Source organism: Peromyscus maniculatus, chromosome 20, assembly GCF_049852395.1.
Source record: "Peromyscus maniculatus bairdii isolate BWxNUB_F1_BW_parent chromosome 20, HU_Pman_BW_mat_3.1, whole genome shotgun sequence".
In the NCBI taxonomy this organism is placed as follows: domain Eukaryota; kingdom Metazoa; phylum Chordata; class Mammalia; order Rodentia; family Cricetidae; genus Peromyscus; species Peromyscus maniculatus.
The window spans coordinates 60,740,978-60,755,470 of record NC_134871.1 but is presented as its reverse complement, the minus strand read 5'-3'; the positions used below and the strand labels follow the sequence as shown (position 1 = coordinate 60,755,470).

General features: G+C 43.5%; 1 protein-coding gene across 1 annotated transcript in view; it reads left to right on the top strand.

Moving 5' to 3' along the window:
- The window catches only part of Slc2a13 (solute carrier family 2 member 13), a 310,634-nt gene that overhangs the window by 238,933 nt on the left and 57,208 nt on the right, over positions 1-14,493 (top strand). Inside the window, exon 7 of the mRNA XM_042264530.2 lies at positions 13,074-13,199. Within this exon, the coding sequence (XP_042120464.2) occupies positions 13,074-13,199 (126 nt within the window). The remainder of the gene's footprint in view (positions 1-13,073; positions 13,200-14,493) is intronic.

Below are 14,493 nucleotides of genomic sequence, written 5' to 3'. Positions count from 1 at the left end.
AAACACCAGTAGTGCAAGAAAGATACAAACTCTATATCTCCATGTCTGACATCAAAGCGCCCTTCAGAACTCCAACTCCTTTTAGAGTTGTTGACTGAAACATACTTCTCTCTCTTCTACACACTGTTAGCAGCTCTCCTTGGCAGGCGTCCCATAGCTCTGGCATCTCTAACATCTTGGCATCTCCAGGAAAATCCACCCTCACAGCTTCATAAAATGCCCTGTCTGGGCCTCCATGCAGGGACCTCCCTGCCACACTCCTGGCCTTGGCAGCTTTCCTGAGCCTCACAGAAAGATTCTACATCCCCTTTCTTCTATCCTTGACTCTACAGCCAGAACCACGTGGCTGAAGCTGCCAAGTTCTGCTGCTTGCTGGGGCTGGAATTTGGCTCCCTCATTCAATTGCATTTTCACCAGCTTTCTGTTGTTGATAGTTCCCTTCCCTGCTTAAGCTTTTCACAAGTTTTCATTCCATTTCACAAGTTGGAAGCTTAACTGGATGGGATCTTGCCATGATGCCATTGCTCACTATTTCATGTAGTATCAGGCTTTTCTTTAAACTTTTTTATGTCTTTGAGCACTGGACTTAGCACCACTATATTTCCTGGTGCTCCTTTTCTCCTCAAACTGTACATTTGATATTTTTCCTTGCTCAGCTTGCTCCTTTGCATTGTAGATCTGCCTAAGCATGACTACTAATAACCACACAACAGCATCAATACTAGGCTGTCTTGAAATCTCCTCTGCCAATGCCATTAATCTAAAATTCTTCAATTTAGCAACCTCAGGCAGATTTTTTTGGACAATGGTAAAAGACAGCCACATTCTGCACAAAAATTACACAAAAGTTTCTAGGCCTCCTACTAATATTCTTCTCCTGAAACCTCTTGAGCCAGGCCATCATAATCTACATTGGTGTCAGCACCACTGTCTTCCGCACTCCTGCTAGGGTGGCTCATTCAGCCCTGTTTAAAGCATTCAACTGCTTTTCTAATCCAAAGTCTACATTTTGGCAACAAGCAGCGTGTTCAGGCCTGATACAGCAATACCCCACTCCTGGTACCAACTTCTGTCTTATTCAGTGTTCACTTACTGTGAAGATACACCATGACCACAGCAAATCCTATACAAGAAAGCACTTCATTGGGGATGGCTTACAATTTCAGAAGTTAAGCCCATGACCATCATAGCCAGGAGCATGGAAGCATATGGGCAGAAGTAGCCAAAAGTTCTACATCTGAATCCACAGGCAGCAGAAAGAGAGAGATGCTGGGACTGGCTTTGCCTTTGAAATCCCAAAGCCCACTCCCAGGAACATACTTCGTCCATCCAGGCCACATCTCCTAATCCCTCTCAAGTAGTGCCATTCCCTAATAACCAGGCATTTAAATATATGAGCTTAAGGGGCCATTTTTGTTCAACTACCATAGCATGTATGAGTAGTATTAAGAGGCATCATTCATTGAAATTTTTTTCTCCTTCGATATTACATTAATGTGCTTGCCTTGCTATGTTTTATTATAATCAACTTAAGGAATTTAAGCATTTTGAATTAATATTCCTCTTCATTATATTTGAGATTCTAGTGGGAACCAAAGTGGACCTCCCTTCATGTAAACAGACATTGCCATGGCTCAGTTCAGCCACATATGGAGCTCAAGAGGATACTGTATTCTACCTTTAAAAAAAAAAAAAAAAACTTTTTTCTTTATTTTTGTGTCTTTCACATCATGCATCTCCATCCCATTTATTTATCCATCCCTTCATATCTGGCCTCTGCTCTTGCAACCTTCTCCCCCCAAAATAAAATAAAATAAAATTTAAGAAAAAAAAATCAATCTCATCCTGGAAGCTCTAGTGTGACACACAGTAAACCCTTTTTTCCATGCCGTCTACTTTTAAAAAGTCACTTTCATTACTCTACGGAAGTCAAGTTATTTTGCTTCATACCTAGATTTCTGGAACAATAAAACATTGTGGCAGAAGTCCCTGTTTAAAAAGCCATTACTCTAATTATGTAATAAAATAGTAACTCTTGTTTTAATCTATTCATTACTTGCTGACTTGTCCACTGAGTCCTGGGACATTGTGGAAGTTTCCCAAAGTTGAGTAGTGAGTTGATTGGACAAAGCAGAATGACAAAATGTGAGGGAGATGAAGTTCAACTGACATGACATATATATTATTTGTTTGGGGGTTGGGAGTGGTGGTGGTGGTAGTGAGACAGAGACTCACTATATAGCTCAGGCTGACCTAGAACTTGTCATCCTCCTGCCTCAGGTGTCAAGGTGCTGAAGTTACAAGCATGTGCTACAGCTCCTGGCTTTCGTTGTGTTTTCAAGGAAAATGTGGCGAGATGCAGGAAGCCAAAGATCTCCAATGGCTTTGTAGTTGAAGTAATAGATGCAAATAGCCAACCCTCATAAAGGAGCTCACACCAGTAACAGAAGCAGGCCTGGTGATGTGGTTCCCTGGTGGGCCATTTCCACAGCATGTGAGAGATCTTGGAGTGGACCCCCAAACTGCGAAATCACAAAACAAAGCTGCGAGCAATATTTTTAAAAAACCAATTTGAGAGGCTGTTATAAAAACAAAAAGCATGAATGCCTTGGAATCCCTCAGGGAGAGAGCCAGGGTAGAGGCCCTAACCTTCTTACAGTAGCCTAGGGTCCACAGCTTTGGGAAGGACAGAGTATTGAAAGCCAGAAAGCGAACAGATTCTAGAAAAGGCTGAGAAATTGGCATGAAAATGAAGCGAATGTGGCCCCTTAGTTTCTGGGAGGCAGAGGCAAACTTGATAGTGGATCCGGTCTGGGATAGACTGGGGTGGCAGGAATGATAGAACACAGATAGCTTCACTGTCATCTGCTCTGCAGGTAAGTCATGGAGAAACCACTTACTCACCAGTCACCGGCACTGGACAGAGGTGGTACCACCAGGAGCACTGGGCAGCAGATCCCCAAAGCCAGGATCAGACGCCGTCACCAGGCTTGCACTGTACACAGTTAAGAGCGATGTCCAGCGCAGGGTCTCCTCTGCTCTGCAGTGGTGTGTAGATTGTCCCTTAGCTGGCTTCGCCCCCATAGTGACACTCGAGACATTAATAATTGGTTCTTCTTTAAACAAGAAAGACAAGGAGGTCATCCCCACAGGGCTTTACGTCCTTTCACAGTTAGCTCACTTTATAGTCATTAGAGTCCCCCCCCCCAAAAAAAAAGTTGACAGGTGAGAAGAAATGTGTCTCCACAGTATTTTTCCTCCAGCTTTGCAAAAGTCATAATCTCTTCATTTGCTACTTCCTCGGCCTTTATAACCAGCTGAGCAGCTATCTCACCCTTTGGTTCCAAAGGGGAGATGAGAAAAAACAATTGTCTCTTGTGTGTGTACAGAAACTTCCGGGCCCTCTTCACAGCATAGTTAATATTTGTGCCAGATACTCTGCCGGAAGCTTTTATGGATTCTTCTTTCACCAAGGCAGATCCTCACAGTTGCCCTTTTTTGCCAAGAACTCCAACCAAAGGCCCAAAGAGGTTCGGTGAGATTAGAAGGCCACATGCCTTAGCCTGCACAGAACTAAGTTTTAAGTGACAGGAGTGAACCTGTCTCTGCCCAGAACCCAGTGTCCACTGTGTAAGCTCACTCTGACGCATCTCGGCGAAAAGAGGGGCCATGTAGTCTTTGAGAAAGAGACAATAATTTAGTCAGATATTACAAAGCCGTTTTGGGTATATTTTCACTTGTCCAGTGAACCTGGGATTCTTTTTCTGGACTACATTTGAGAAGTTGTATTGCACTTGAGTTTGTTTTGTGAATTGTGTTAATTTTCATTGGCTTATTTTCAGTTCGGAAAAATCTTTTTTTCCCCTACTGTATTAATGAGCATTATAACAAACAAGAGATTGAGTGAGATTAATGTGATGAGACAGTGGACCCCTTTGGTGGTGTCAAATTTGAGGGAACCAATGTCTTTGCTAAATGCCTCATTTGCTGGAATTGGGGGAGATTTGATAGTACCCACTCACTCACAGTGTGTTCAGAAACTTGATTAAGGAGTCTCTCCATCTACCAGGCACCTTCTGTTCCTCAGTATAAGATGCTGACAGTAACCATGTACAAGTGTTATGGGAAAAAAAAAAAGACACGATTATAACCACTCAGTATCAGTTTTATCTTTAAAACTTTCATTTGCATATTGAACCCATATTAAAGCCTCATAGTTTTCGAAAGATTTTAGTAGTAGCTAGCATTTCACAATGTAATTAGAAATGGGCAAAAATATTTTTAGGCCTTTGTAAAATTACTAGTATCAGTTATGAAAGGGAACCTTCCAGGCCCCATTCACAGTATCATTAACATTGTGCCGGTCACTCTACCAAGAACCCCTGCATTAATTAGGCGATAATGCTCATCAATACAGTAGGAAAATGGTTCATTTATATTTTATCTGTAAACAGAGGAATTCCATCTCTTATAAAACAGATACTCTGAATGGCTCCTGTTGCTGGAGGGCTTCTCTCCAGGTTCCCCAAGCCCCGCAGTCCCACAATCCACTTATAAAATAATCACTCAGACGCTTATATCACTTATAAACTGTATGGCCGTGGCAGGCTTCTTGCTAACTGTGCTTATAGCTTAAATTAGTCCATTTCCATAAATCTATACCTTGCCACGTGGCTGGTGGCTTACCGGCATCTTCACATGCTGCTGGTCATGGCGGCGGCTGCAGCCAGTCCTTCTGCCTTCCTGTCCTTTTATTTCTCCTCTCTGTTAGTCCCGCCTATCCTTCCTGCCTAGCCACGGCCGATCAGGTTTTATTTATTGATCAATCAGAACAACTTGACATACAGACCATCCCCCAGCACAGCCAAGTGCAGACCATCTCAGACACCTGCACTCAGGCCCATAGTCCTAATCATCCTCTATGCGGACCTGCTGGGTAACACCACAAAGAACCCAAGAACGGGCTCCCACAGGACATACAGAACATCCCACAGCAGGCTCCAGAACTTTTTTTGTAACTAAATCATACAGTTTTGTCAGTTTAGAAAAGGAAAAGATAATTTTGTGTGTACGTAGCGTATGCAGGTGCCTTTTGCCTTTGCCAGTGGGGAATGGCATTGTAGACTTTGTCCATGCACGGAATATTCAGTGGTGATAGTGTGTACAGTGGGAGAGGACAGAGAAGCGCATGGAAAGATCAGTTCAGGGACCAGGCCCAGCTCAAGGACAATGTTTCTACCGACAGTATTAACTACTAATACGGAAATTTTGGCTATTTCTCTTTTAAGGTGTCTTGCTTTGTGTTTACATTTTGCTAACTGTGTCTGCTGTGCAGAGGGGGAGGGGGCTTCATCATGGCCTCCTTTACAAAGCGTCCAGACACGGCCTGAGATGCTCCACTGTCACTGTGCGGTCGGTGTGTGTGCACAGAAGCTGTGCACACTTACTCAGAGTGACTGCCGCGCTGCTGGACACCAGCCGCTGTAAACACCCGAGGAGGCAGAGCGGAGTCCCCCCCACTGACAGCGGACTTACAGTGTAGATTCTCTACTGCGGGACCTCAAGCTCCTGCTGTGGTTATGCGCGATCCTAGGGAGGAGAGCAGTTCCGATTTTTAACATACAGCATTACTAGTTAGGCCCAACTTCTAGTAACTGATTTCTAACATTCCTTCCAATTAAATGCTTATTTTAAGACAATGTACCACCCGGCTCTAACAGGAAAGCAAGGAGGAAGGTATGTCTAGAAACAGAAGGAGTGCTTGATCGACATAGCTAAACATAAAACCTCCAGTGACAATGTGAGGTGGCAGTGTATGTCACATGCATGCCTGTCAGTAAATAAATGTGTACATATTTATATGAAGTTTTTTTCAATCATGATAAATTTGGGAGTAACTTTGTATTTGCACACAATGTGGCCATCATCATACATAGATACAGTTTCATCAATATACAATATGCTATCTTCACTGCAAAAATCAAGAACTGCTCTTTGCTGGTGATGGTGCAGTCTCTCCTTTACGGGAAGGGCAGAGAAGAAATACGGAAGTATTATTTAAGGGACTAAAACGGCAAGGAAACCCAAGCAAGTCAATCACTCTTTGTGGATTGGGGATGAATTTGGAGGGTGAGTTTTGCCACGAGTCTGATTGTGGTTACGCCATAGAGAGTTTATCACAGCGCCTGAGAGCGTCCTGAGAACATTTCCTCACTCAACTTTCCCGCTGGCTTGGTGAGGGCTTATGCAGAGGAGAACCCCAAGATGCAGGGGATATACTCACTGAGCTCAGCCACAGCAAGGCCAGGATTCACTGTCTCTTAGAATGTTTACATGAGGCTAAGCCACATGCAGTGAAATGAAGATAAAACCAGACTGAAAATAGTCACATGTCCTCTCCAACATGTGTAACACTAGGTTGCTTTAAGATGCCGCGTCTGGCCTCCCTTGCCCATCAGAACCACAGCTTCCTACTGACAGGATCACCAAAGGCTCAGCAGCCTGGTACCAAATCTCTAATGAAGGCTCTCTGATTTCACATCACTTTTAAAAATAGGTTTCAAAGTGATCACCCAGACAGGGAAAGATGGAGGAAAAAGTCAAGAGCCTGGCAGGTTCCTGATCCCCCAGGCTCCCCACATTGCCCCTAAGAAGTAGTAGGTAGCTTGACAAGATGAGTTTGGACTGAGCCAACCAGAACAAGGAGTTGGGTGTTTACACTACCGGCAGGGGAAAACTATGATCAGTTTCTGTTAGAAAAGGAGCCTGCTCAGGTGACCGGAAGGGCAGAGTGGAACATGGCCATGTAAAGGTGGCATTTCCTGGCACAGTGTGAGGGCAGGAAAGAGCAGCACCCAGCAATGTAAGACTTGGGAAACAGGTAAACCGTGTCTAGGAACACAAACACTGAGAGCCTTTTAAGGCACTCAGTATATTTTTTAGGATTTTTAGGAAATGGTATAGCAGGATGAAAAAGTAAGATTTAGAGAGAAACATGCTCCGGGTTAACTGTTGAGCGATGCTTCTGTCTCCTGAGGGCTGGTTAGTGGATTGGGGAGTTGTGTTCCAGATAAAAAGCTGTGGGGTGGTTTGCTTCATGAAATTAGTATCCGTGACCCTCGCTTTTACAAGTAATTTCTGAACATATAGTTGTCTGAGTTTTTTTCTCTAATGAGTTCCTTCTCACACGGTTGGAATGGAGGAAGTCTCCTGGTGGCCATGCTGTGACAGGGATGTAACACTGGTGGTTTGGAGGTTATACCTGGCCCTGCAGAGGGCCCACAGGAGGTACAGGGCCCCTTCTTGTCCTTATAAATTACATTCCGACTCTTCTGCTCCAGGCAGTTGGGATTTGAGGAGTGAAGCCATAGAGCAGGGGAGATTTGGAGGAGTGGTAGAGGGGGCCAGTGATTATCATAGCATTCAGGGCCTAAGGTCATGGTGAGGGCAGAGGGAGCGTGATTTACCTGCCCATGTAAGGGACCCTAATGTCTGCATCCCAGCAGCCAGTTTTCTGTGCTGAGATCTTGCTAGAGGTAGATTTAAGACAAGGCACCGCTCATGATGCCTCTGGCTGGCTTAATGAGACACACTTAAGAAACTGGACCATTTTCTACGCAGTCAAATTTATCGACTTCTGAGTAGAAATTAAGAATGTTCTAAATTAGCCCCTGTCAATGTTTTAAAGATTTTTTTTTTCCCTCTGAGGCCACATTGAGCTACACTCCGTCTTTGTTGGGTTACTGAATGACAGCGGACCACCTTTTATCTCCCCTGGATGCATTTGGATTTCTTAGAAGCAGAGTTGCTCTAAATATGTGAATCCCTATTTGTGCCCCCCCCCCCATTTCTAAAAAGAAACCTCAGGGATTTTGAAGGCAAATCTCCTCCCTCCAGCAAGCAAGAGAAGCACATTGGTTTCTCAGCATTATCACCTGGCTGCCGTTCTCTAGTCTTACTGATTTCTCTGAGCTCGGCCCTCAGTCCCCCAGCGCTTTCCACGCTTGAGCTCCTTTTCAGGGCTTACACTCTCTTCCAAGACCAAGACTGCAAGACACTTAACACTTAAATCGCATAAGGTATGTCTGAATAGTGCTATTACCTTTTACTATGGTATTTGAAGTCTGTAGTTTAAGGCAAGGCTGTGGTGTGTGTGTGTGTGTGTGTGTGTGTGTGTGTGTGTGTGTGTGTGTGTGTGAGAGAGAGAGAGAGAGAGAGAGAGAGAGAGAGAGAGAGAGAGAGAGAGAGAGAGAGAGACACGGAGACAGAGAGAGTGTGTGTGTGTTCCTGCTTTGCAGTTTATTTCTCTCTGAAAGTGAATTTTAAAGGTTATTAAGCTACTCCTCCATTTTTACTGTTTGATCGCCTGTTCATAAGTTTTTGCCTCCGGCAATCTAAAAACAAGCGGTAGCTTGTTTTTTGATGGTTAAATTCTTTTTATTTCATGACGCAGGCATTCACCTTCAGCCACCCGCCCCTCAGAATTATTTTCCAGAATAGGCTCAAAATCTACCATAGCGTGCTGAGCTGAGTTAGAAAGTTGCAGTGCACCCTGGGAAGCCAGCCTATGTTGAGCTAGATTCTGTGAGTTACGGAAGCTATGAGCAGGATCTTAGTCCTTGAGATGCCATGGTTGTAAACAGATTGATAAAAGGCATCATCCACAGAGATGTGGCAGAGCAGAGCAAAGGACTGACTTCAAAAAATTGTATACCAGTAGAAAGGAGCCTCATTCATTTGACTCAGCAGTTCTCTTACAAAGAGGAATCCTTTTATCCATGCCTTTTTAATTAACTTTCTTTTGAGGATCCATAGTCTCTCTTGGACTGTTGACAGGGCACCGTGGGTAAAGGTGCTTCTTATGCAAACCTGACAGCCTGTGTTTGAGCCCCAGATCTCAAGTAGAAGGAGAAAACTGTCCCCCCAAAGTTGTCCTTTAACCCCCCACATGCCCTTACATGCACACAATCACACATATAATAAAAATAATCTGTACAATTTCTTAATGTTAGGCCACAACTGTAGTTTTTGTTATCTGCGCAGATACTTCTGTGACACCATATGATGTGGTAGTATTATGTTCCCCCAAAATATTGTGTACCCTAATAAACTTATCTGGGGCCAGAGAACAGAACAGTCACTAGATACTTAGGATAGGCAGTGGTAGCACACGCCTTTAATCCTAGCATTCCAGAGGCAGAAATCCATGTGTTCAAGGATACAGCCAAGCATGGTGACTCATGTCTTTAATCCCAGGTATTGATGGTAGAAAGGAAAGATATATAAGGTGTGAAGATCAGAAACTAGAAGCTTTTGGCTGGTTAAGCTTTTAGGTTTTGAGCAGCACAGTTCAGCTGAGAGCCATTCGGAGATGAGGACACAGAGGCTTCCAGTCTGAGGGAACAAGATCAGCTGAGAAGTTGGCCAGGTGAGGTTAGCTGTGGCTTGTTCTGTCTCCCTGATCTTCCAGTATTCACCCCAATAACTGGCCTCAGGTTTGATTTTATTAATAAGAACTGTTAAGATTCCTGGTACAGCATGGTAAGTACCTGTAAGCAAGGGTACAGTGTGACCACCAAACTGGACCACGGGGAAATTAAAATTGCCAAGGCTATCTCTTGTGGCATGCTGTAGCAGGAGGGAGTCTGTGTGGTGGAAAAGCCTGAGAGCTAGAGTACAGGAAGGGGGTTTGCTGGCCAGAGCAGCCTGGGAACTAGGTGGGGACTTGGATCTCTTACAAGTTGGTTTGACTAATAAGGAACTAGATGCCCTGTTACCAGAGGTAGTTGGCTGTAGTGGTCAGAGGAAGGAAGCGGCGGATTTTTTTCTGACAAGCAGATACCCACTTTACCCATTCCAAAGGAATGCTTGCTGAGTATGAGCTTTTGTTTATCTGTTAGCAATCCTTCTGTTCGCCCAGTCAGAGTCCAGCCTGAGCTCAGCCCACACTGTCATTTATGACCTTGCCAGCAGCACTATCATTTGGGGGGCCTGTTATGGACCTAACAGTACCCTGCTCCCACATATTAAGAAGTGGGGAATTTAGAGTTAAATGATGCAACTGTCTTAGATTATGAATGGGTCCTTTGAGGTCATGTGCTCTTGGTATATATATAACACTTAAAGTCTAGAATTTAGAGCTTCTTCGGAGTCACATTTTTTAAAGGGGCAAGCAGGTTTCACACATGAAAAGCAACCTATGCTTGACAATTCCTACAAGCATTGGTCTCGTGTTTCATTGATGGGTTTTATGTATAGGATACCTTTAGTGAAGAATGGCCCCTTCTAGCTATGCTTCTTGTTAATGACGTTTGTGAAAGCCACAGTCCTGAGCTATGTTCTTGGTAAAAGGTCATTTAGATCATCTCCATGGTGTGTAATGTTTACCATTAACCTCAGAATGTCAAGTGAATGTTAGGCATGTTGTGGTTTTTAGAATAATTTTTTCCATTAAATGCTGTATGTGATTGGAAAGCAAAGAAATCCTAGTCAAGGATGACAGAATGCTAGGGAACTTTGTCTCACCTCTAGAGGCCTGAAAGCTGCGTGTCAAGGTAGGGACTGGCAATATCCATTCTCGATGTTTGCCTTTCATTGAGAGAACCCTGCGGGATCCGCATGGAATATTAGGAAGGAAGCTTTCTACATTTTTTTTTTTTAATCCAGGAAACAGTTGGGCATCCACATAAACTGTGGGCTGTGTTCTGAGTGAAGAGCGTGGCCATTGTAACAGTGTTCGTCATGGTGATGGCCAGAGGAGAGCAGATGCAGAGCTCTGGTCCCCAGACACTGGGAGCTCCTTCTTTTCAGGGCCTAGAGGAAAAACAAGTGAGGACAGGCCTGGCTTTGCTCCTGTCAGAGCGTAGAAGCCGATGAAGTTCACACAGTAACCTTCAGTTTTCCCTGTGAGGTAGATGGCGGGGAGGAAGGGAGTGGCCTTTTCTTACCTGTCCCAAAGGTAAACAGCATCAGCAAAAGGCAGACCTTCCGTGAGCGCTTACAGATGTCCCCTGTGTTCTGTATGTGATTAAAGTTCCATTCAAAAAAGAGGGAAAAGTTGACAGCGGGACACTTACGTGAAAATAAATCTAACTTTTAAGCAATGCAGATGTCTTAACTTTTAGTTAAACGAGCCAAAGGGCATTTCAGCTTAGGGCGCTGAGAAATACCATCATCCTTTGTGTCTTTGGAGTGTTTGCGTGTCTCTCAGACATCCTTTTCTGATGGCCTGTTTCTCCCGCTGATAATTACTTGTGCAGAGTATTATTAATTTTGTGCTGAATGGTCTTCTAACAACAAAATTGCCCATTCTTCTATAATATCTTTTTTCTTTGCCTAGTAAGTTTCTCTTAGGACTTACTTAAGCTATTATCTCTGAACTTAGTTCCAGCTCTTGACACCTCCTCTGCCTTTTAAGAAGGAAGTCAGCCCTTTGCCCTATTATGACTATTGTCATGTACATCTATTTCTCCTCGTCGCCTTTTATCTGCCACAAATCACAGTCTTGATTGATGCATCTGTAATATGACCAGTGCTGCATGTGCCTGGGTTGTACATGAAGGGCTGTAGAGCTACATGTCACAGGATAGGATCCCCAGAAGAAAACTCATTCTACACCCATGCTGTAGGCTACGGTTGGGAAACTCTACCCACCTCAGACTTCTCTGCTGTTCAATAATTTTGTTTAGTGAGTAGTGACTTATTGGATGCCTCTCTGTGATCTGGCCATAGTTGTAATTAGTTCACATTAGCCTTTCTTCCTATACTCATTAGTTTTCTGCTAAGATTAGTGCACAGTTGGAACTCAATATGATAATGTTAAGGGTACAAATCTTCACCAAGATGTTAGCAATGGCTGGACTTGGGGTATTTGTAATTTTGTTAAAGATTTACTTCAAAAATTCTCTCATTTTAAATATATATGTGTGTGAATGTATATATATATATGCATATGTATACATATATGTGGGAGAAGACATTTCCAGTTTTTAATATAGATAGAACGTGAAGGAGAGAGACACAAAAAATGAATGTTTTACTGTAACTTAAAACTCCTCCAGACTGGATCGAGATGGACCAGTCAGTAACAAATATCAGTGATGGAGGAAAGCAATATTTTCACTGTGGTCTACCGGGCTTGTTCTGTGACCCCCTTACCACATAGTAACTTACAGAGTTGCTCTAATCTGCATGGAGAGATGAAAGTTACCATCCAGTTACCACCTGGATCTGAGCATATCACTTGGCTTGGCCAAAGTAATAAAATAGTGTGAGTTTAATATAATAGTTTATTATAGTGGGGACAGCATCTGGAATTTGGTATGTAACAAGCCCAGGTTGACCAGGTGTGGGAGGCCAAATCCCACCTTTTAAAAGGATTCTTTCGAGGAGGAGAGAAGGATAAGAAACTTTTAGATAGAAAGGTAGCGAAAAAGGAGAAAGACAGAAACACAGGGATAGCTTCGGGAGGACCTGGATCAAGACCCACCGGCCCCTTCTGCTTCTTCAAAGGGGCTTTTTTTTTTAATATTTAAATAAAAGAATTTATTTCAAACAAATGAAGGAATATTCAGAGTTACATGCGTGTTCCTGTGTATGTAAATAAACATCTCTGTGTGCAGCTTTGAAGATTTTCTATATGGAATTATATACATAGTGATGTTTTCTCTTCACAAATTATCTTTCCTTTTTTTATTTTATAATTTAATTTAATTTTACATATCCCCCCCCCCAGCTGCCTGGACTGAATCTACCAGGTTGAACTCAATCCTCAGGGGGAGTCTTTGCCCTGGAGGAGATGGGAATGGGGTGTGGGCTGGGGCAAAAGGACTTTTTATAACAATGCCAAGGGGTGGGGCAAAAGACTTCCCTCTTGGTAGATCAAAGCACACCACACAACCAAGTGCAGACCCTTCCAAACACCTGGTAACCACACCTGTGGTCAAATCATCCCCTTATGCAACCCTGCTGGGTAAAGCAAGCCCAGATTCTTGGACTCTGGTAAGTCCTCACTAGGAAACCTCTGTGGGTCTCTACAACCAGGCTAATATGACTTTACCTCTTTCATGTTTCAGTTACTGTAATGAGTGTATGCTGGATCCAGACTGCGGATTCTGCTATAAGATGAACAGTTCAACTGTCATTGATTCCTCCTGTGTTCCAGTTAATAAAGCATCTACAAACGAGGCAGCCTGGGGCAGGTAGGTCACGCACTGCTTACTGTGAGAATATCATTCTGTTGCAAAATGAGGATGTTTTATTAGTTTACACTCATTGTACAAGAAGTGGGTTTTGTTGTGATATTTTCATGAGTATACACGATAGAGTTTGGTTGTGTTAACTCTCACTTCATCCTCCTACCTTCCTTTCCTGTCCTGGTCACCCTCTTTTTTCTACTTAGTCTCTTCTAGTTTCATGTCTTCTTTTTAAAGCAAATGAAGATGTCAGGCCTGCAAGATGGCTCAGCAGGTAAAGGTACTTGCCACTAAGCCTCCCAGCCTGCCAGAGCCCATCCCCAGGACCCACGTGATAGGAAAACATAACCATGCAAAGGATCCTTTGGCTTCCATACAGAGGCAGGCACACACATGCACACACACACACACACACACACACACACACACACACACACACACACACACTAATTGCTTTAAAAAATTAAAACTCCAGATTCAGTCTATGAGAGAAGACGTCACCGGTGAGACTTGACTTCTAGCTTGCAGGATGTCTCCTGTGCAGCAGGGCTGTTCCATGTGCCCCTCAGAAAAGGCTTTGCAGCATGCACTGGAGGTCCGGAAACACTGCATGTCTCAAAACGCAGAAGGGAGCTCTCAGGCCCCACATGCTCGGCAAATACTCTGCTATGAAATAGCCAGCTCCAGCCCAGCCATCAGGCTTTGGATCGTTAGTGGAAGCAGGGGTTTCTAGTGTCCACAGGGCAGTTTCTCCCACTCCATATTGTCATTTCCAAACCATAATCTTCTGAACCCAAAAGAAAGACAGTTGTAAAGTCAAAATAAATTAATACCTCTTTAAATTATTTTCACGGAGCTACTTTGTTTCCCCTGGAGTTTTTGTGGCTCAGGGAAATTAACCAAAATCAAAAAAAAAAAAAAAAAAAAAAAAAGAGGTTGCTAACCATCTGTGTATGGCCTGCCTGAGAGCTATCAACATTGCTCTTTGGGACAGACCACAATGGTTTAGCATGAACACATAAATAATACTTCTATTCCAGCAAATATTCCTCAAGTTTAAGAGCTAATATTCGTATCTGTGAACTCAGAATATGGAAATGTATTTATTATGAATTTAACCTCCTTTTTCCACTTTAAATCCCCTTTAAAATTACTCCCTGCCCTCCTCGCTACCCCAGCATGGACAGGGACAAGGGAACCTGTAGTGCCATAGCTTGTGTCTCCTAGCGAGGCACACAGCACACTAGAGGTACAGTCTAAGATACCAGTCACAGTTTTCATGCTCCTGCTATCACTTATT